The sequence below is a fragment of the Suricata suricatta genome, chromosome 10, assembly GCF_006229205.1.
Source record: "Suricata suricatta isolate VVHF042 chromosome 10, meerkat_22Aug2017_6uvM2_HiC, whole genome shotgun sequence".
Taxonomy (NCBI): Eukaryota; Metazoa; Chordata; class Mammalia; order Carnivora; family Herpestidae; genus Suricata; species Suricata suricatta.
In genome coordinates, this window is record NC_043709.1 from 125,459,831 (window position 1) to 125,481,053 (window position 21,223).

At 51.7% G+C, this 21,223-nt stretch overlaps 1 protein-coding gene across 1 annotated transcript in view; it reads left to right on the forward strand.

Moving 5' to 3' along the window:
- Positions 1-21,223, forward strand: part of FRMD4A (FERM domain containing 4A) — a 619,483-nt gene that overhangs the window by 556,159 nt on the left and 42,101 nt on the right. The window contains exons 15-17 of the mRNA XM_029955588.1: positions 177-253; positions 5,296-5,434; positions 11,213-11,354. Coding sequence (XP_029811448.1) covers positions 177-253; positions 5,296-5,434; positions 11,213-11,354 — 358 coding nt within the window. The remainder of the gene's footprint in view (positions 1-176; positions 254-5,295; positions 5,435-11,212; positions 11,355-21,223) is intronic.

The window sequence follows — 21,223 nt, forward strand, 5'->3', positions numbered from 1 at the left end:
GTGTGTGTGTGTGTGTGTGTGTGCGCGTGTGTGCGCGCGCGCGGGTGTGCAGCAGGAGGCGGAGGAGGTGCAAACTGTGTGGTCTGCGCCTTGATAAGGAAGCTGCCAGCTGTAGTTGAGGACTGCCGCCCTGAGCCGACGGCTTCTGAACGTAAACCGCGTTGTTTTCTGTCCAGATCTTCCAATGGAGGCAGCTGGAAAACCTGTATTTCCGAGAAAAGAAGTTTTCCGTGGAAGTTCATGACCCCCGCAGGTAAGCCACGAAAGTCCTTTCCTTCCGGGAGTGGTGGTACTTTAAGTTCCCGTGTTTGTACTGTCATTGTTCATTTGGGGGAGGGGAGGGAGGGGACCGTTGGTCGGGGGAGGATATTCACATCTGACAGCGAGTGAAGCTTTGTTTTGTGCTTAACACGTAGCTAGAGGCGGAGGAGTGGAGGGTGCGTGGTGTGTGCGCGTGCACGCAGGCGCGGAGAAATTGGCGATTCGGTGGTCAAGGCGCCTGGCTGCACGTGTTTGGTGTTCCCACGGGTGGAGTTGGCTGTGCATGTGCCCGGGCGTTTTAGGGAAGGTGGCTAACACTCAGTGACCCACGGCACAGTAAACTGGGCAGTGGGCTGGGTCCTTCTAGAGAGCTCTGGCCAGAGGAAGAGGCTGAAGGATGGCTTGTTCAGAGCTTCTGAGGGTGCTCCCAGGAAGACAGCAACAAAAGGGATTTGCACCCAAAGCAGTTAGGTTACATTGACTCCCTCCGTGAGCTGTAAGGTTTCAGGGTGTCAGTGTTGTGGGTGCCTGTGCAGGAGACACAGTGGGTTTCTCTCAACCCCACCTTGTGGCCCGGGGAATGCCTGTGTAGAAACATCAGTGCTCTGGAAGTCGGATGCCAAACAATAGGGTCCCGTTTGGAATGCAGCAAGCCCCTGCGTGGAAGGTTCTCAGCCGCACTTAGGGGCTGCTTGTCCTCTTTGTCTGCTGGCAGTGCTAGCCTTAGAGGCAGCCCAGAAACGGCAGCAGAACTCAACAGGCCTGACACCTAAGGATAAATTGCTTTCAGTAAGTCCCAAGATGGATTTCCAAGAAGGGGTCTCCAGGAAGGCAGTAGGGGCTTGTAGATGCCAGCGATACCCCGGCCTTGCCCAGCCAAGGAGGACTTGGCCCAGCTCCCCTCACCCAGAGCTTCTGAGCCCCAAAACAAGGCACTTTGCCTTCCAGAGAGCTCTTGGGGCAAGATGCTGCCACCCCCCCCCAAGTCAGAGGGCTGAGCGTGTGCTGTGACTCCGCTCCTGCCACCAGCGATAACCCAGCAGGGGTGACAGGGTGTAATCTCCCTGAAACAGCCACTCCCTCAGCCCACGCCCCCCTCCACGAGAACAGCGGGGAGGACATTTCAGAGAGCCAGTCTGCACAGTCGGGAAGGCCCCGACATGAGCAGAGTGATGACTCGCCTGGCCTTTCTCAGGGTCCCGCCAAGTGTCTCTGAGACCCAGCCTCTGCAGAGCGGGGGTCCGTTTGTGCAGGCCACGCGGGGGCAGGACAGACACTGAGAGGAAGCCTCCCCGCAAGAAAAAATGCGCTGCTTCTGCTCCGGGTGACCTCCCTCAGGCCAGAGTTAGGTTCTCTCACCCTCACCCCGTTATGTCTGAAAAAGAGTAAACTGAAGGGTGTCCCAGTGGGTCACATGCAGAGAGGGGCTGTCTGGCAGGATGAAAACGGGACTGGGTAGTCTAAGGGGCTGTGCACCCTGTCTGCTAAGTCAGACACCTCGGACACACCCTTGATGGGGGTGTGTGTGTGTTTCCTGAGTCTGTCACCTTGTCCGTGATGTAATACTAAATGGCCCTCCCTCTCCCAAAGGGTCCAAACCTCACACGTGACTATTACAGACTTTGAGCCTGTTTCAGACATTCTGGGCTACAGAAAGCAGTCCTTTGCCCTGAGACAGGGACCAGAAAGGGTAGCCCCGCTGGAGAGAAAGGCAAGAGAAAGAACTAGATATTTATGGTTGACCATGGGCAGGCTCTGTTCTAGACCCTTGGACATGTTATCTCAGGGTCGTCCCTGTAATCCCAGGAAATCAGTATTTTTAGTTTCCTGTTGCACCTGTGGGAAACAAAGTAACCTGGTGTCGATTACAAAAAGCTAAGTGGTGCAGGAAGGACTTGAACCTGGGGAGTCTGGCTTGAAGACTCACAGGCTTTATGGCTCCGCTGGACGCAAAACACTGGGAATCGAGTGCTGAACGGCACAGGCCATGAATACTGAGGGTGGAGAAGCCAGCCTGCTCGAGAGAGCTTCTCAGAAGGAGAGGCTTCGCGCTGCGCCTCTGAGGCTCTGAAGAGAGAGGAGGGAGGGAGGAGTGTGATCGCGCCTTCCAGAGGGAAACCACACTTTGCTACCCTAGAGGCAGGCAGGGAGGGGGTAGCCAGGGAGGCGTCTGCCCTGATGTCAGAGGTGGAAACCCAAGCTCTGAAGACCCCTGTTCCACATGGACACCGACACGAGCCACGCAGGTGGCTCTGGGTTAGCTGCTGGGTTTCCCGGCAGAGCAAGGGCTGTCCGCGCCTCCTGCCTCCTGGGACAGTAAACGCCCTTCCCAGGGCCGGGGGCTCCTTCTCTGAAACGCCTCGCCCACTGCTGTTGGCGCACGTATTTGGAGCAGGGAACTCGAGGCTGAAGGACTTGATGTTGAGGTGGTTCCAGCCAGGAAGGGAGTCAGAAGCAAGTAAGGAAAAGACTCCTTCCCTGAAGAGGCCGTCGGTGGGACCCAGACAGGGACGTGGTCTGCGCTGGGCAGAGGGTACGTCCTGAGTCGATGCGCCCTGCACGGACCACAGAAGGAGACGGGAGAGGTGGGCCCCTGCACACGCGCCCCTAGCTCGATCCCCATGGTCTCTGGTTCTCAGGGCTTAGCACATACTCCCTTTCTGAGGTTTAGGCAAAACAGAAAAGTCGCTGGGGTGGGAAGAGCCCGAAGGGAGAGATGCTGGGAAGAGATAGATGAATAATGCAGCAGGAGAAACTCCCTGTGTGCGGCTGCTTCTGCAGCACCTCCCAGGCCTAGTGAGCCTGCGGACACGCTCACCCTTTCTCCGCTTTTCCGGGAGAAACGGTTGTGCCTGCTCCCAGGAGCAGCCATTGGCCTAGAGGCCTAAGTGGGCAGTTTCGATCACAGGTATTTCTACAGAGATCCGTGGGGCATATCCCTCCCAACTCTCTCTCCCCGGCTCCTTTTCGATTATTTTCAACTGCATGCCGTCTCACGAGCTGGCATTTCCTCCTACCCTTTAACCAAAGCGAGGACTAGCGTGCCTAGAATCCGTAGCATTAACTGACCAGCAGGGCTGAGCTGTTCCCTAAAAGCGGCTCTGGAGAAGTCCTTCTGTGCCCCTCAGGTGAAATGATGGGGAAGCAGCTCTAAATTTTCTCCCAGGGGAAAATCTTCCGCATTAGAGATCTTCAACTTGAGAACACGCTTTGTTCTTCTGATGTTAACGTGGGATACCCCAGCCCCCACCCCAGCACCTTGTCTTGCACGTTCGTGTGCAACTGTGCGCACACACACACATGCATGCAAACACATGTTCTCCAGTTTCATTTGCAAACCCACTGCCTACCCTCTGGAGCACACTTTGCTGAAAGCATCCTAGAACCTTTTTTGTTCTCCCTGCACCACTGATGCGGTGAATTCCACTGGGATCCATCTTTCCCACTTGGATTCTGATTGTTTAGTGTTTATTTTGAAAGAGGAAGAGTGTGCAGGGGAGGGGCAGAGAGAAAGAGAACAGAGGATCCAAAGTAGGCTCTGTGCTCACAGCAGAGAGCCTGATGAGGCTTGAACTCCTGAACTGTGAGATCATGACCTGAGCCCAAATCGGATGCTTAACTGAATAAGCCATCCATGTGCCCCTCACATTTTATGTTTAAGACCGAATTGCCTCTCTCTATACACGGATGGGCCCTGTCTCCTCCGTAAATGTGTGTGTGGAGGAGATTGGCTGGGCTCCATTCCGCCTTCCCGCTCCTGATTCTCTCTACCCTGCGTGTCCTCTGAATAAATTTGGGAAGGATGACCACTCTTTCAAGGAGCATGGAGTTAGAGGAGCATAAGAAGTGCGGACGCCTTAGGGACTTGGCACAGGCTGTGGCCCGTGGTGGTAGGATGGAATTTACTCACCCATCACCACAGGCAGCATTGCCTTCTGTTTAATAAAGGACATTGTCAGAGGCTCTTCCTGTTTCTCAAGTTTGTCTTGGCCTAGTGCCAAGTGCTGAAGCTCAGAAAAGACTGTCCAGTGACCTCGAATGACCCATCTTATCCCAGAGAAGACAGAAGTTTGGGTAGATTCTGAATCTTACGGAGCCAGTAAATCACGAGATGAGCATTATTCATGATCGCCAAAATGGGGGCACAATCTAAGTGTTCATCGAGGGATGAGTGGATAAAGAAACTGTGGCAAGTGTGTAAATACAATGGAATATTATTCAGCCATGGGGAAGCATGGAGCCTTGCCATTGGCAACAGTGTGGATGCACATGGAGAACGTGATGCTCAAATGAAGAAGCCAGACACAGAAAGGAAAGAACTGCATGATCTCATGAATACGTGGAATCTAAAAAGAAAGCATAGGGGCACCTGGGTGGCTCAGTGGGTTGAATGTCAGACTTGGAATCGGGTCATGATCTCACAGTTGGTGAGTTGGAGCCCTGTGTCCGGGTCACTGCTGTCATGGCAGATCCTATGTCCCTTCTCTCTTTCCCTCACCCCTGCTCATGCTCTTTCTCTCAAACCTGAAGAAATATTAAAAAAGTCAAAGAGTAGAAGCAGAGAGTGGAAGGTGGTGACTTGGGCCATGGGACAGAGGAAGTAGGGAGATGTTGGTCAGAGGTACAAAGCTGTAGTTGTGTAGGACGAATAGGCCTAAGGTACAGCGCGAGGACTGTAGTTAATGATGTGCACTGAATATTGGGAATGAACTAAGAGATTCCCAATGCTCTTGTGACACAAATATGTGAAGAATGATCATTAGCTTGACTGTAGTCATCATTTCACTGTGTATCAAATCCTGTTGTACACCTTAGATGCATACAATTTTTATTACATTAAAAAACTGGACTTTGCTAGCTAGTTTCTGTGTGTGTGGGGGGGGTGTGCGTATGCGTGTGTGCATGCCCTCGTTCACCTGTCCCCTTTATGCTGGTGCTTTTAGATCCCACAGGGTTCTCGGTAAAAGCTGTCAGCCCATCACTGGAATCTCTTGTCATAAATGTGGCTGAATCTTCTGATTCTTGCTGTCCCAGGGCTTCGGTGACCAGGAGGACGTTTGGACACAGTGGCATCGCAGTGCATACGTGGTACGCGTGCCCAGCATTGATCAAGTCCATCTGGGCTATGGCCATCAGCCAACACCAGTTCTATCTGGACAGAAAGCAGAGTAAGGTAAGTCCCTTTCTGGGATCCTGGGTATGGTCTTTGCAAAGACCAGACCTTGCCCGGGGATGGAGGCTCGCCTGAGGGTGCACGCGGGCCCATGTCTGGGCCTCCTCGTTTAGGGATCAGGAATTCGATGGGTGCGGGCGGCGCCGTGCCCCACCCCCCACTCCCTGAGATGTTCGCAGCTACCCACTTCGCCTTCGGAGGCAGGAGGCAGGAAGGAGGCAGGCTTTTCCAGAGGACACATTCCATGCAACTTGGTCAAGGGGCTCCGGCCCAGCCACAGCCCCTCAAGCCCTTTACTGAGGCCAGGTAGGGCCCTTTTGAGCAATTCCAAGCGTGCTTTTGAACCTCAGGAACCTCTCCTAGGAACAAGCTGTCAAGCCCTTTATGGTGTTTAAACAGTGGCATATTGTTTTTGAGAGCGAGGGGGGGAGGCGGGGGGGGGGGGCGGTGAAGCAACTGGTTGGCAATTAATAGACACCATCTAACTGTTTAAGATAATTGCTGTGAAAACCCTCCAGGCTTTTCCAACTGCCAGTTCCTTTAAAAAAAAAAAAATAAAAAAAATAAAAAACCACCACCTAGCCATTTCCCTGAGGTAGACCGGGACCCTCAGGCCTTGGGACCCAGCCATCCTCCAAGGGAGATCGGCCCCGCCCCGGTGCAGACACACAGGTGCATTCTGGTGGGTGGGAGGGTGACGTCTCCTTGGTTCACACACTGCTCGGATCAACACTCGGCCCCCTCCTCCACCGCCGCCTCCGTCTGCCAGGCTGCCTTGCCTTCCCCCCCGACAAGCCCTCCTCCGTCTTAGCCCTCTGGTTAGGAGCCCCATCTAGACGGGTCTTGTTTCTCAGGAGCCTGCTGGCTCGGCCGATGGGATACAGACCTACGGAGGGAGAGCAGCCTCGGCCCCTGGGACATTTTCCCCCATCACGTGGGTCCTCGGGAGGTGAGGAGGTGGCCGGACCCTGGCTTCCCTTGGATCCTGATTGCTCCCTTATCTGTCTTACTTTGTCTGTTTGGAGTTTCTCTTTGCCTGGCGTGGGCAGAAGAGAGACCTGGGCCCCAGTGGGAGGGAAGAGAAAGATAGTAAGAAAACAGGAGAAAAGGAAACAATCTCTCAACTCATAAATCAGCTTCAGGTCGGGGCTCTTCCTGAATAGCTGTCACTTTGTCCTTCATAACACGTTTTTCTTCTCTGTGAAGCCTTCTTCCTGACCCCTTTTTTGGTCATTTTCTGGGGTGAATGGGCACAGAGTAGAGTGTTTTTTGTTGTTGTTAGACATGATGGGAGCATTCCACAGCTTTCCGGGCGATGATGGACATTGGCACAGGGATTGGAAGCCCAATTAGGTCAAAAGAAACAGGGCCAAAGTGTTTTGACTCATGCTTTAGCTTGAAACCGTGGGTGGGTGTCCGCATTTTGCCCTCTGATTGCTAGAGTTGGAGGTCAAAACCTTACAACATGGATCGCCTCCTCTGCACTGCTGGGGAATGGGTGGTGAGGGGTGGAGACCTTGGCAGCCCTCCTGAACCCCACTGCTGATGCCTCTTGGGGGCGGACCCCCCCCAAACACACCTGTGAAAGGAGAAAAGACAAAGCGTATTTCACCCTGAGTTTAGTACATTAGCTGTTTTGAGATCTTCGACCCTGTGCCAGGTTTTTGCATTGAAGTTCTCTTGAGTAACCCAAGAAGCAGATGTTGGTTTTCTTTTTTTTTTTTTTTTTTTTAATGTTTGTTTACTTAGAAAACACGCTTGAGCAGGGAAGGGGCAGAGAGAGATAATCCCAGGCAGGCTCCACACTGTCAGTGCAGAGCCCGATGCAGGACTCAATCCCCTGAACCAAGAGATCATGACCTAAGCTGAAATCAAGAGTCTGATGCTTAATCGACTGAGCCCCCCAGGTGCCCCAAGAGGCCGTTTTCGGGCTCTTTGTCCCGTTTCTCAAAGATGGTCTTCCTCTGCAGTTAGAGAAGCCTTGTATGCCAGACTTACAGCTCAGCCCTCTGATGCTAACCAGTAAACTTCCAATAGTCTCAGAGTTCATTATTAGCAGGAAGTATCTTTTAAAAGGCCTAACCAGGTACCCACAGCAATAGGGAAATTTCAGCTGTTCATCTCAGTGACCCCTGGGGGAATGGAAGGAAGTACACGCCAGCCTGGGAGCAGTAGAACTTTCTCCCAGTGAGCTCTCCATACCCACAGAACTCCAGGGTCCTCCCCTTTCTCATAGGAGCCACGTCTTCAACCCACAGTGGCAGGTGAGGAATGAACATGGAGGTCCAGGGACTTCATCACCAGATCTGTGACCCTGAGCTCAATGTCTACTTGCTCCTACTTTGCTTCTCCGATGAGAGAACAAGAAAGGAAATGACTTTGGAAACTATTGATCGGCCTGATGACACAATGTGTGTGATACTGCTTTCAGAGATCTTTGTTCCCTTTTACGCTATCATCGTTAATCTAGCACACTGTCCCCTGGCCAACGCTTGTGTAAAGGTTAAATTCTCTAAAAGTTTCCCAGATGGAATCAGAGATAAGATTCCCCTCAGGAATTACACCACCTCTCATTGCCGGAATGCCGTTCTCTGTACAAGGGTGGCAGATCCGTCTCCCGTGGGCAGCATGACCCCCGAGGAGTGACGGCTGACAGGCCTGGGACGAGTTTCCAGATATTTCTGAGCAGCCAGCGTTGGCTGGCATACTGGCCGTTGCTTCACACCCTACTGAGTTGGCCCATGCCAGCCATTCCTTTCTCTCAAGTGCTTCTGCAAAGCCCCGGCCTCCCAAGTGATGCTTATCGGCCCCAGAGACAAGTGTGGTCTAGTGGTTTGAGTCAGCAGGGGAGGGTGGCCAAGACGTCTCAAGGTCTTGCCTGGCGCTAAGGTGTTTCCTTCTTTCAGGATCCTTGTGCAAATCACGCAAGGATGCCTCCCCCTCCCTCCCCCTCGCACGCACACGCATTCTTCCTCCATCAGCGCAGAGCAGAAAGAGCCCCTACTGCTTGGCTTCCTACGGCTCGTTCAGGATGAGAGGCTGCGCAGGCCCTGGCCACACCGGGCGACTTGTGTGTCCCAACCCCAAGATGAGAAATGTCGTTTCTGGATCCCGTTAACCTCTGAGGCGCAGAGCCGAGGACGGTCGTGTAGACTTCAGAGGAAAATATTTGAAAGCTCAGACTGTTGAGAGTAAACATTAGACACTTTGCCTCCAAACTCCGAGCAGGGACTGGTCAAGATCCCTCTAGTCCAGACATCATCCCTCCTCCTCAGTCATTGGGTTTTGGTTTTTTTCTTTCTGATCTGTCTTCTGTTCTTTTTTCCATCTAGATCAAAAGCAGGGTGAAAGCATGGTAGGAGACCATTAAACCCTGCTCATGGGATATCAGTAATAAAAATTGGTAGGACAAGACCCCCCCCCCCAAGAGTATGATGTTCAGGATTTTGGTGGCTGTTTCAGGGTGTCCCAAAGACCTGACTTTGCCAGAAGACAATCTCCCCATCCATGACCCTTCCTTTTAGCACTTGCTCTCCTACTGGGTTTGTTTAGTTACTGTGATATCTCCAGAGAGAAGCCAGTAATTTCCTAAAGCTTCCAAGACTCTAGTCTCCCTTGGGAAGGACATCTGTTGGTCCCCTCTCCATAGTTTGGTTTTTGTGTTTCTGAGACCGATGTGTGGCAAGAATGTAAGTGCGGATGGCTCAAATGCCAGGCAATTAGCAAATTGCCTCCAGGTCCTCACCTGTATCCCATTGGTATTTCCATTCCAGTGGCTTTTATGTATATTACCTAATTTAGTCCTTGTCATAACTCTGCCCTATGGATTTTAAGAGCTTCATTTTATAAACCGGGATCTGAGCATCAGACAGGTTGCAGGTCATGGTCAAACAATGATGAACTGGCCAGGGCCAAGATTCCAGTCCAGAGCTTTCTGACTTCAGACTCCAGGCCCCTTACCATCATGCTAAGTCGGTCTGTGTCTCTCTGAGTCATTACGTAATGCAAGCGTCCTTGGCTGCTTTGATTAAAGCGTGGATGCGGAGGCGTGCTAAAGAAAGTAATGGATGTGCTTGCTTGGCTCGCTCAGAGGGTAAAGCTCAACCAGATGCACCCGGTGGACATGGATGCGTTGTCCGTGTGAAATGAAAGGCACTTCCTGCTTCTGCTGCAAGCCAGAGTGCTACAGGAGGCCTGATGGGCAGGATTAAGGATTAGGTCATCAGCAAGGAGGCAGTGACCTGAGGGAGGCTGGTTCTGAATGGAGGGGCAAGAGTTGAGGTCTGAACGGAGACCTCAGGCAAGGAAGGACCAATGGGAGGATGGTTCATATTCTGGCAAACAAACCCGACTCCCATGCTGCCTTGCAGACTCTCCTCTTCTCACAAGAGGAAAGCGCTCAGCTCTTAGAAGGCATGGACGTCAGGGTCCGCATCGGTGTGGAGGCCAGAGGAAGGGCGAGGCCACGGGGGTGATAGCTTTGCTGGACGGCGCAGGGCACTTGGGTAGAGAATTTCAACATAAAGAGTGGACGGCGCCTACTGACCCCCTCAATGGCCCCCATATCTGCCCTGCTGGCTTCTCCTGCGCAGGGGCCAGACTTGGCCTCACACGGAGGGGGGTGATTGGGCGAATGCACATTAAGGGACTGAAAAACTGTTTTGGACCGACTTCCCAAACCGTCGGTGTACGTGCTAGCGCTGATGGCCATGGAAAGAAACATCAGCAAACATAGGGGTTCTACCAGCATTGATCGCTGTTCTCATTACGTTAGCACTTTGGGTAAAGCCTATTGTCTGACACCCTATCACAGAAACTGATTTCCTGAAGAAGGGAAAAAAAAATCAAACACGTGTAGGAAATGCAGACCCATTTTCATTTACTGCGAGCGGTAGCTAAAAAAGGCAGTTTTATGAAAAACAGTTACTTTCAGGAATGTAATTATGATTACAGAGTTCTTTTCTAATCTAACGTGTTCCGATTAGCCAAGTCGGGCCAATTAATATGCACAGCGGAGTGCAGCGGCATGTTAACTAAAATCAGGACTCTCGAGAGTACAGTTAGGTATCAAAATAGAAGCCAGGCTTATTGGTGGGGCCTGAGTGTCCCAGTGATGGGTTGTTCCAGACGCTTCTATAGTTGGTAGACACGCCTCAGGTCCCTTCCCAATCCTCTGACTTCCCGTGGCCATGCGGCTAACAACCTAAGAGATTTAAATGCCTTCAGGATCCGCTGCGCCTTGATAAATTGTTTCACATATCTCTTCTGTCCTTCACAAAGCGGAAATTTGTCTTTTTTCCTCCTTTGAATACAAAATCACTACTATTTTACTGAGAACCGGGTTTCAGGGAACAGCATAGGGGAGCCTTTCACGTGCCTTCCTTCCTTTGACCCTAACTAACAGAACCTGAAGGGGCAGATGGTGGTCATCCCATTTTATAGCTGGGAATAAAGAGGTTCAGTGACATTAAGTAACGTTCCCCAAACGGGACTCCGGCCAGGTCTGTCTGACGGCAGAGCCCCTGAGCTAGGCCCCGCACGGCAGAGCCCGTAGAAGGCGGAGCTTGGAAAATGTATCACTAGGGTCCCCTCTGCAGCGGTGCCTCACGCAGGGAGCTTCAGGGATCAGGGATGGGGCCGAGAAACACAAACGTAAAGATGCTGCAGGCCAGGAACTGAGTCTTTGTCTAAATGTCGGGACTCCGAGCCGGCGAGCAATAACTGGTCTCCGTCAGAGGTGAACGCTTCTTGGTAACGTGGTTGCCTTTTCCATTCTAGTCTAAAATCCATGCCGCACGCAGCCTGAGCGAGATCGCCATCGACCTCACCGAGACGGGCACGCTGAAGACCTCCAAGCTGGCCAACATGGGGAGCAAGGGCAAGATCATCAGCGGCAGCAGCGGGAGCCTCCTGTCCTCAGGTAAAGCAGGGCTTTGTGGCCCGAGCGACATGGCGGGGAGCGTGGAAGAGGCTCTCCCGAGCGTGGCTCCGGGGAAGGTCGGGGAATGGCAGCCGCCGAGGAGGCCGCTTGGCAGGCTCGCCAGGAGCTGGCTCGGCTTGTGAGACTGAGGTTTTGAGCCAAAAAAGAATCTGAGAAAACTGCCCAGAGTGCCAAAGGGTGGCGGGACATGAGAGGCAGCAGAGCCGAGCAGCGTGGGAAGGACCGTGAGCCCCAGAAGCCTCCTCGTGCTCCCTCCAGAGCCTTCTGAATGCTGACGGCCGACTGTCAGGAATGTCAAGTCCAAGGACAAGGTGGGGTTCAGCTGTGGGTCCTTAAAGGAGAAATGTACCAAGGAGGGGGCGGAAGGGAGGCCGGTGGTGCCGAGCAGCCCTGCACCCTATTCCCAGGCCAGCTCCTCAGGAAGACGGGAAACCCTGGCCTGCGGAGAGCCTTGCTGTCGCAAAACGCCGCATAGCCATCAAGTGCCTTTTGCCAAGGGTCTGATTCCAAGTGTGTTTCTGAGAGCCCTGGGCAAGTCATTTTGTCACTGGATGCGAGAGGGACAGACAAGCTCTAAGCGTGAATTCAGATCGGCTGATGTCCGGAGTAGGGACACCATTCGCTGCGGTGACAGGAAGAGGCGGAGGTTTGGGGGTGCAGGAAGAGGGAGGGGGCCATCATTGTTTGGAAACCTTAAGTTAGAAAGTCCAAGGAATGCAGGTCACTGCCCAGGCCATGCGATCAAAGCCTGATTGTTCTTGGGGACAGTGCGCTCTTGTCTCTGAGCCACAAAGGGAAGGCAACAAGTCTTTGCCCTCCCTCCTCTTCCAGGGTCCTTTATTCTTTCCTTCTTCCTTCCTTGTTTGTTCTTCAAGATTCCTTCTGGCCCTAACATTCTAGGAGCTGTGAATATCGCGCCCCTAGTGTCACCTTTGTTCTGCACCTGTTCGTGCAGCCCTCTCTTTTAGATGCCCCCCCGCCCCCAGGACTGCTGTCCATCCATCACAGCCTTGACTTCTCTTCTACTCTTGTTTTGTTGCCCGGTGATGGGGACGCCAGCCACAGCGCATTGGTTCACAGAGGCACCCTGCCTGCCCACATCTCGGCTCCTGCTCCGCCCACTTTGGCCAGATTCTTCTCCCTCCCCCACCGCCCTTCCCCTTTTCTACACCTTCCCACATCATCGTTTCTCTCCATGTGTTTTATTGTGTGTCTTTCCACCTGGGCTTCCAAGGTTGTAAAAGAAGGGAAGTGAAGATCTGCTCAAAGAGAAACACATGAGCACAAAAGAGCCGTGAAAAGCGAGGTCTTTATAAGAACCAGTGACCTGGTTCACCAAGGTCTTGACTATAGTCACGTCTAGCGACAGCACACGGCAGCAGGAAGGGGAGATGGAGAAGGGCAAGAAGTGGCCTGGGTGGCCTCTGGGCTGGCGGAGTCCAGTCTGAGTCTCAGCCTGGAGGACCGGGGGGAGGATGTGCCCTTCCTGGACTGAGAGGCCCGTTTACTGGGGGGCAGATGGGGCTTCGACTCAGGGGCTGCACTGGACAGGCCTTGCAGAGGGTCCGGGAGGGCCCAGCCACGTGTCCACGTGCCATGGTTTTTCGTGAACATAATATCTCTGCGTTCTTTTGTTTTTTTTAATTTTAAAGTATGGTAGACACGTGTTAGTTTCAGGTGTGTGACATGGCGATCCACCATCTCTTGTGTGTGCTCACCGCAACTGTTGCCACCACCTGTCACCACGAAGCACTGTGTCGTTGCCTGTTTTCTCTAAGCTGTGCTTTTCATCCCCATGACTTCCTCAGCCCCTCGCTGGGAGCCTGTGTCTCCCACCCTCCTTCACCCATCTCCCCCTTTCCCCTCCCGTCTGACAGTCACCAGTTCTCTGTATTAATGGGTCTGTTTCTTTTTCTTTTTTTTTTTTTTTAATGTTCCTTTATTTTTGAGAGAGAGAGAGAGAGAGAGAGGCAGAGTGCCAGCAGGGGAGGGTCAAGCAGAGAGAGGGAGACACAGACTCCAAAGCAGGCCCCAGGCTGTGAGCTGTCAGCACAGAGCCCAATGCGGGGCTCGAACACACAAACCATGAGATTGTGACGTAAGCTGAAGTCAGACGCTCAACTGACTGAGCCCCCCAGGCGCCTCTGGGTCTATCTCTGCTTTTTGTTTGTTTATTCATTGGTTTATTAGATTTCACATGTAAGTAAAATTATACGGTATTTGTCTTTCTCTGACTTCTGAAAACTTAGCAGAATACCCCAGTCTATCCATGTTGTTGTAAATGGAAAGATCTCATTCTTTTCTATGGCTGAGTAATATTCCATTGTGTGAGTAATATTTCATTGTGAGACACACACACACACACACACACACAGACACACACATACACACCGCCTCTCCTCAGTCCATCTTACCAATCCTAAGTGTCAGCTGTCCGTGGACACCTTGGTTCTTCATCTTGGCTGTTGCAAATAATTGCAATATTTTTCTTAAATCCACCAAAATTATGAGCGTCACGCCCCACAAAACCTGGAACTCCCACCAGCAGACCACCGTGAGTCTACCGTAAACCCCTCCCTGCTGTGGATTCTTCGAAACGTTTCCAGCACTACAGTGAGGCGAAGGATGGTCATTTCTGAGGCCTTCAGGGTTACAGTGAAAGCTGTAGGATACACTGCTGTCCTGTATGGAAGGGGATGTCCTACAAAACCTGGCCCCTGCCTCACATTATGGCCCCTCTCAGTCCCCTGCTGTGCGGCAAAGGGCCGAACCAGAGACAGCCTCTGTTTGTACTCTAGACACTTCGAACCCCTGGTAAAACCCAGAGTCTCCACCCCAAACCTGGATTCACCTGCCCACGGTCCTCCTCATCCACCTCATCCTTCAGGCTTCGTGAGGTGTGCATCGCTGGTGTAGTTTCTTAGCCGTTTGGAAAGCTGGGTGCTGTGGGAGTTGGGCGGTTCTATCCAGAAGGACCGTGGATTCTTCCCGTTCAGTCCTCAAACTTCGATGTGCATCAGGGCAGTTCAAACATGGAGAGCTGAGCTCCGGTCTTGGGGTGTCTGACACTGTAGGTCCAGGGTGAGCCTGAGAACTGGTATTTTTAACAAGTTCCTAAGAGGCGCTGATGCGGCTGGTCAGGGACCACATACTGACGGCCACTCTTCCTGCTGAAGAAGAGATGGAAGGCGGAGGGGGGGTGTTGCTTCAGGACACAGAACCCAGGTAGCACCACCGTCGGACCTGTGTCTTGGGCCATCTTCTCTGACCACTCGTGTCTGTCCACCTCTGGGGACACCACGGCAGTGACATAACCACAGCTACAGACCAGGCTGTACACAGGAGCCCCAAACCTCCTGACCTAGAACTGCCATTGCTCGGCCACCAGCAGATGAGATCCCGATTTTTAAGATGAGAAAGCCGTTTGTTGGTGTCCCTGCACTCAGCTTGATAGAACGAGATGATACTGTACCAGCAAACAGAGCATCTTCACCCCAAGATACAAAAGTGACTTTCAAGTATGCGATTACTGGGGAATTCCCGGACGCAGTGAAAGACCTTGCCCTCCCCACTTGCAGAGGGACTCTGTTTGTGGGCACTGACTTCTCTGCCCTTTCCCTGCCTGCGCTCTGCCACACCTATATGCAAGGGGAAGGCAGCAGAGGAGGCGGGGAGATAGGAGCTGTGCCCAAGGACCACACCAGGCAGCGTCACGCAGGGCCCAGCCCTGCACGTTGGAGCCCGAAGAGCTGTGCTTGATGCCATGCTGAGGCTAAGGGCCCATGGGGACGCTTCCCTCCTGTGACTTAGTAGAGGGAGAGACTCCAAAAAGGAAAGAATATAGGCCATCAGTTAACAAAGGGAATCTCTGGTGTCCATAGACCTGGTCATCATTCACCCCTGGGGGTGCCGATCGCTGCCCCTCTGTCTTGTGCTGGAGGAGGGGCCCTCCGCCGAGACAGGCCCTCAGCAGCCACACCTGGAAGGGGATGCTTCCCGTCACCCACTCCCTTGGCTTAAAAATCTCCCCAGCTGGGGACGCCTGGGGGGCTCAGTCGGTTAAGTGTCCAACTCTTGATCTCTGCTCAGGTCATGGTCTCATGGTTGGTGGGTTCGAGCCCCGCACTAGGCTCTGTGCTGATAGTGCTGAGCCCATGTCTCTCCCCTCTCTCTGCCCCTCCCCTGCTTGGAGGCCTGCATCCTCTCTTACTCTCCTTCAAAAACATCTCCACAGCTGGCTAGTCTCCCACTAGTTTCTTTCTGTCTTTCAGTGTCCTCTGGCCTGTTTCTTAAGAACTCCTGGGGCGCCTGGGTGGCTCAGTCAGTTAAGCCTCCGACTTAGGTCCGATCTCACATTCGTGGGTTCGAGCCCCGCGTCAGGCTCTGTGCTGACAGCTAGCTCAGAGCCTGCAGCCTGCTTCCGGTTCTGTGTTTCCTTCTCTCTCTGCCCCTCCCCCTCTCATGCTCTGTCTCTCTCTGTATCAAAAATAAAACATCAAAAAAGTTATTAAAAAAAAAAAGAACTCCTTAGAAATGTGGGTGGGGCCTTACAGGATAGCCCTGATTTTAAACACTCTTTAGTACACCTGCCGGACGCCATAGTCTACTTCTCATTTAAAACATATGATCTATCTAATCCAGTGTCCTATTTGATCAGTTAGTTTCTCTCCTTCGCCTGTTGCCTCATGCTTCAGAAAAAAAGCCTCTAATACATATCCTTAAAAACGTTTTGAGAACTGAATTCTCATTTGAAAAGCCTTTTTTTCTACCTCTAGTCTAGGGCGTGACACCCAGTAGGAACTCCAAACATGATTTTTGAAAATTTTCTTGATGTTACTGGAAACGTGTACCTTTAGAACCCCAGCCTCCAGTCCCTGCCAGCCTGCTCTCTGTCTCTATGAGATTCAGTTTAGGGTTGTTATGTGGTTTTTTTAAGTTCTACATATAAATGAGATTATATGATACTTGTTTGTCTGACTGACTTCACTTAACACAATGCCTTCACGGTCCATCTGGGTTATCCTAAAAAGCAAGATTTCCTTGATTTTTAAGGCTGAAGAATATTCCATTGCATATATAGACTACATCTTCTTGATCGGTTCATGGGTGGGTTGTTTTCATATCTTGGCTGTTGTAAGTAACGTTGCAGTGGATGTAGAGATCAGTCTATCTTTAGGAACTAGTGTTTTCATGGTTTCCAGATAAACATCCAGTACTGGGATTACTGGATCCTGTGGTCACTCCATTTGTAATTTTTCGAAGCGCCTCCAGTACCGTTTCCCACAATGACTGCACCAGCTCGCGTCCCCACCCCCAGTGCCCAGAGTTCCTTTTTCTCCACATTCACCAATACTGGTTGTCCCTTGTCTTCTTGATTCTAGCTGTTCTGACAGGTGTGAGGTGGCATCTCACTGTGGTTTGGATTTGCATTTCCCTGGTGTCGAGTGATGTTGAATATCTTTTCATGTGCCTGTTGGCCATTTGCATGTCTTTGGAAAAATGACTATTCAGATCCTCTGCGCATTTTTTAATTAGGTTGTTGGGGTTCTTGGCTCTTGAATTGTAGGAGTTCTTCATGTATTTTGCATATTAACCCCTTTTCAGATAGATGATTTGCAAATATTTTCCCCTGTTCAGGAGGTTGCGTTTTGATTTTGTTGGTTTTCTTTACTGTGGAACAACTTTTAAGTTTGATGCAATGCACCTTGTTCATTTTTTACTTTGGGTGCCTTTGATTTTGTCATTGGATCCCACAAATCATTGCCAAAACCAATGTCAATGGTATAGGAATATTGAAATTAAAATTTGAAGAACAGTAGTAAGAATCTTGTATGTGCTACGTTTTAAGGATCATCTGTGTTCCTTTTTTAAAATCTTTTTAAATGTTTAATTTTGAGAGAGTGCAAGTGGGGAGGGACAGGGAGACAGAGGGAGACTGAAGCAGGCTCCAGGCTCTGAGCTGTCAGCACAGAGCTAGATGCAGGTCTTGAACCCACGAACCTTCAGATCATGACCTGAGCTGAAGTCAGATGCTTAACCAACTGAGCCCCCCAGGAGCCCCTAGGACCATCTGCGTGCCTGGAGCACACGGTTTCTTGGGCCTTGCCTTCTAGGCTGTCACACACCTGCCACCAATACTCTGCCTCAGATTGTACTCTAGCGCTTTTGTCTACTGGCGTCAGCCCTTGAAAGGTTTCAATTTTCAGATCAGGTCCCTATCATTCATTCTTGCTGGCTTCTATCCACTTTTCCCCCTTACCTATGCCCAAACTGTGGTGGTGTTGAGCCACATAACCCTGAATTATTGCTGTGGGAGGTGCATGTTTTCTAGCTCCCAAACCTTGCTTGGTGTAAAACAGAACATTTAGAAAGTTAGAGCCCCTCTCCTCAAAGCATTTCATGCTGTTTATTGACGTTAACAGAGAGAAAACATTTCCAAGCTGTTAGTAACTTTGTTGGTAGTTTTCCTATTTAAAGGCATGTAAATACCTTTCAAATTACTGACGTCCAGATCTTGGCATCTGAGGTATGAGTTGCTAAAGAAACAAAGCAGTGTCATTGCTGTGTATTAAAGAAGTCGGAAGTCTACACTTACTAATGCCCTGAGCTCCGGGGCTAGCATTAAAAAAAAAAAAGGTCCACTTAGTTGAAATGACTTATTAAGGCTTAGGGCTAAGCCCCCCCCCCCCCGAATTTTTCAGTGGTGATACATAGCGCTCTCTGACATAAGACGTATAGGCCCCTGTCCCAGATAGAGAGCCTTAGTGGTAGTGAACCATCCAAGTCCAAGAGGCAAGGTCTGTGTTGGAGTAAAAGGAATCTACCTGTTGTGACACTGAACACAGTTCAGACCGTAGGAAGGTTATAGAACCCCTGTCCCAGATTCATCCGTGGAAAGGCCCTGGTGGCCAGGCTCAAAAAAGATGTGAGGCCCCTTGTCCCCAGAATACATCAGCTGAGAGATGGGGCGGTCTTCCCAGAGTCCCCTGGGAGAAGGGGTGTCCAGGCAACTCAGGCCGACAGGGCGGCCCCCCTGCCCTCCACAAGCCTGGCGCCATCTTGGCCGCCTCCCCACTGGCTGTGCGTGGCCGGGCGCTGGGCAAGCCTCTGCCTCACTGCCCGGGCACTCTCTTTGCTTCGTCTGGGAGACGGATTGGCGACGCCTTTCCCACTCCTTTTGCTCATTGGTCTTCAGCTAGCTCAGAATGAGAGGGGGAGGATGACTCTGAGTTCAAACCACTTGGTTATGATGTTTTCAGCGTTCAAAAAAAAAAAAAAACCACCTGCAACCTTTTTGGGGGGATTTCAAGAGGATTTGTTCCTCTCTTTCTTACCCCCGTTTCTTGAAATCTCAGAAGACTTGGAGAGGAACAAAATATGCAGGAACCAAACAAAAAACAAAGGAAAACAACAGCTGTAGTTGTCCTGGTGTCTGAACTCGCACGGCCTTTCCATGGCTCGTCTGTAAGTGGGAGAGGGCGTAGGATTGTCCTGAGCAGTGTTCGGTACTCGCCATCACAGGACAGTTCGGGGAGGCGTGTAGGGGCCCAGGGAGACCTGGTTTTGCTCTCAGCCTTTTTTGGGGATGGGAGGTGGGGGGTAGGGAGGAGCGTGCGCACACAAGGTGGGGAAGAGGCAGCGAAAGAGGGAGACACAGACTCCGAAGCAGGCTCCAGGCTCCCATCCGTCTGTACAGAGTCCAACATGAGGCTCAGACTCAAAACCATGAACTCGTGACCTGAGATGAAGTCAGACGCTCTGCCAACTGAGCCACCCAGGCGCCCTCCTGCTCCCAGCCTCTTTAAAAAAAAAAAAAAGTGGAAAACTTGCTTGGGAAACAGCCTTGTGTTCTGCAGGCCTGTGTGGCCTGTTGCCTTAACCACCTGGACACAAAATGGTACTGTGTGTCCTCTCTTAGATGAAACAATGAGACTGGCACTGGCTTCTTGACTGGAAATACAGGGCCAGAAGCTGCACATTTGCTGCAAAACAAAAGGATGTGTTGTGCCTATAAATAGGAGCCAGGCTGTGTGATTAATGAGTCGGCAGTTGAGTCCTCTGGGTCCTTGTGATCAGCAGGATCGCGAAGCACGTGGTGATGGATCTTTGGTTTAGACAAACAGCACGGGGCAAACCCCACCGTCTGCGATGGCGCCCAGCTCTGCCGCTTTCCGTCCTGGGGCAAACATGTGCTGGGCACCAGCCCTCGCTTCGCCTGGGATCCGTCCATGTTTATTACTCACCCTTTCTCACATTCTCATTCTCTGAGTGCTGGCGCTTCCTTCCATTGTTAGGAAGTTTATTAATAACTAACGTAACAATGAGGATGCCAGCCATCTGACATCGCTCCCCTGCCCGGAGCTGATCTGATAGGCGACCCCCAGCTTTACGGTCACGGCTGTGTTCAGCTCACCCCACACTGCCTGGCGCTGGTGGAAATCACATTGTCTGTTGGTTTGTGTGTTGGGGTTTTTTTTCTTTTCTGTTTTTTTCCTTTGTCTCTTGCTCTCGCTCTGTCTCCTCCCTGTGTCTCGCTCCAGCCTCTTGAAGGTCTCTGGTAGCAGTTCCCTGCCCCCTCTCCTTCTGGGTCTTGGATGAGCTTTGATTTGGGTTATAAGCCCCGTGCTCTCGGCAGGCGGGCACAGCCCTACAGGCTCTGCCACGGGATGGTGTTCTTGCTAGGGCATGCCCACGCCGGACTGGGCAGCCAGGGAGGGCTGGGAGATCTGTGGCATGGCTGTTCTGGGCTTTGCTTGAGCAGGATGGGCTGGCGTCAAAGCTGAGAAGGAGGGAGAATGATTGCCCCTTTCTGCCCTCCTTTTAGGGGAAAAGAGCCTGAGTAAGTCATTTACGGTGATCTCCCTCTGCCCTTGGGTGTTAGTACCAAAAACCTAGTAAAGAGACCCAGGGCAGAGTAACCGTGTATAACCTAGTGAGCTCGTCTCCAGCCGTGAAATTTTAAACATTGAAAAGTCAACATCCCCGTGGTCCCTCACAGGCGTCGCTCCGCTCCCATTTAGACCAGTGCTCTCGGTATCGCCGTGGAACTGGAATCTGGGAGCTGGAAAGATCAAGTCCCCCGTTTCACAGTGTAAGCAAGGGGAACTATATGAGTTACCCATGAACGTTTCAACTAGATCTCGAACTTGGTGTTTTTATTAGGTACTGCTGCTAACTTTTATAATCAACTCTTCAGTGCCCCCACCTCATTATGTGTGTCCTCACCCCTTGTCGAAAGTGCCACCTAGCAGTGAGGCAGCCGCCCGGTAAATGTGTCACAGAGACCCCGACCTGCCACCCACCCAGCGGGCTTCCATTTCAGTACTCGTTCAGGTGAACTCTTTATTTTCTCGTTTCTGACCCCGGTGAGACGTTGTCCGGGCGTTTTTCACGTTAAAAATCCCATCTAATTCTCAGAGACGGTCTCCGGGGATCACACGTTTCTCTCAAAAAACCTGCAGTGTGGCATCATTTCACATGGTCTCTCAGGACCTCTGTCGTGTCAGGAAAATGCCTGTCTCCGCGTCGGGAGGGAGAGCGCGGACCTGCCGCTCACATTTCAGTCCGGAGGCGTCTGCCAAAGCGTGTCCTCGAAGCTTTTACAGATCAGCTTGGAACACGCTTCTCCAATATTTTCTTTTTCCTTGAAGACTGATACAGGACAGATCGTCATTTCCTTCCCTTCCTTGTGGGACAACGGATTTCTTTCTTCCTGGGGGGACTGTTTGTTTCAAATTTCTCCTCTTTTCAAAGAGGAAAGCACCCCCTCTGGCTCCCGAGATCAGCAGCCCTGGGTCCGGATCCCATCTGTGCAAAAACAGATGAGCCACAGTTCCTGACAACGTGCC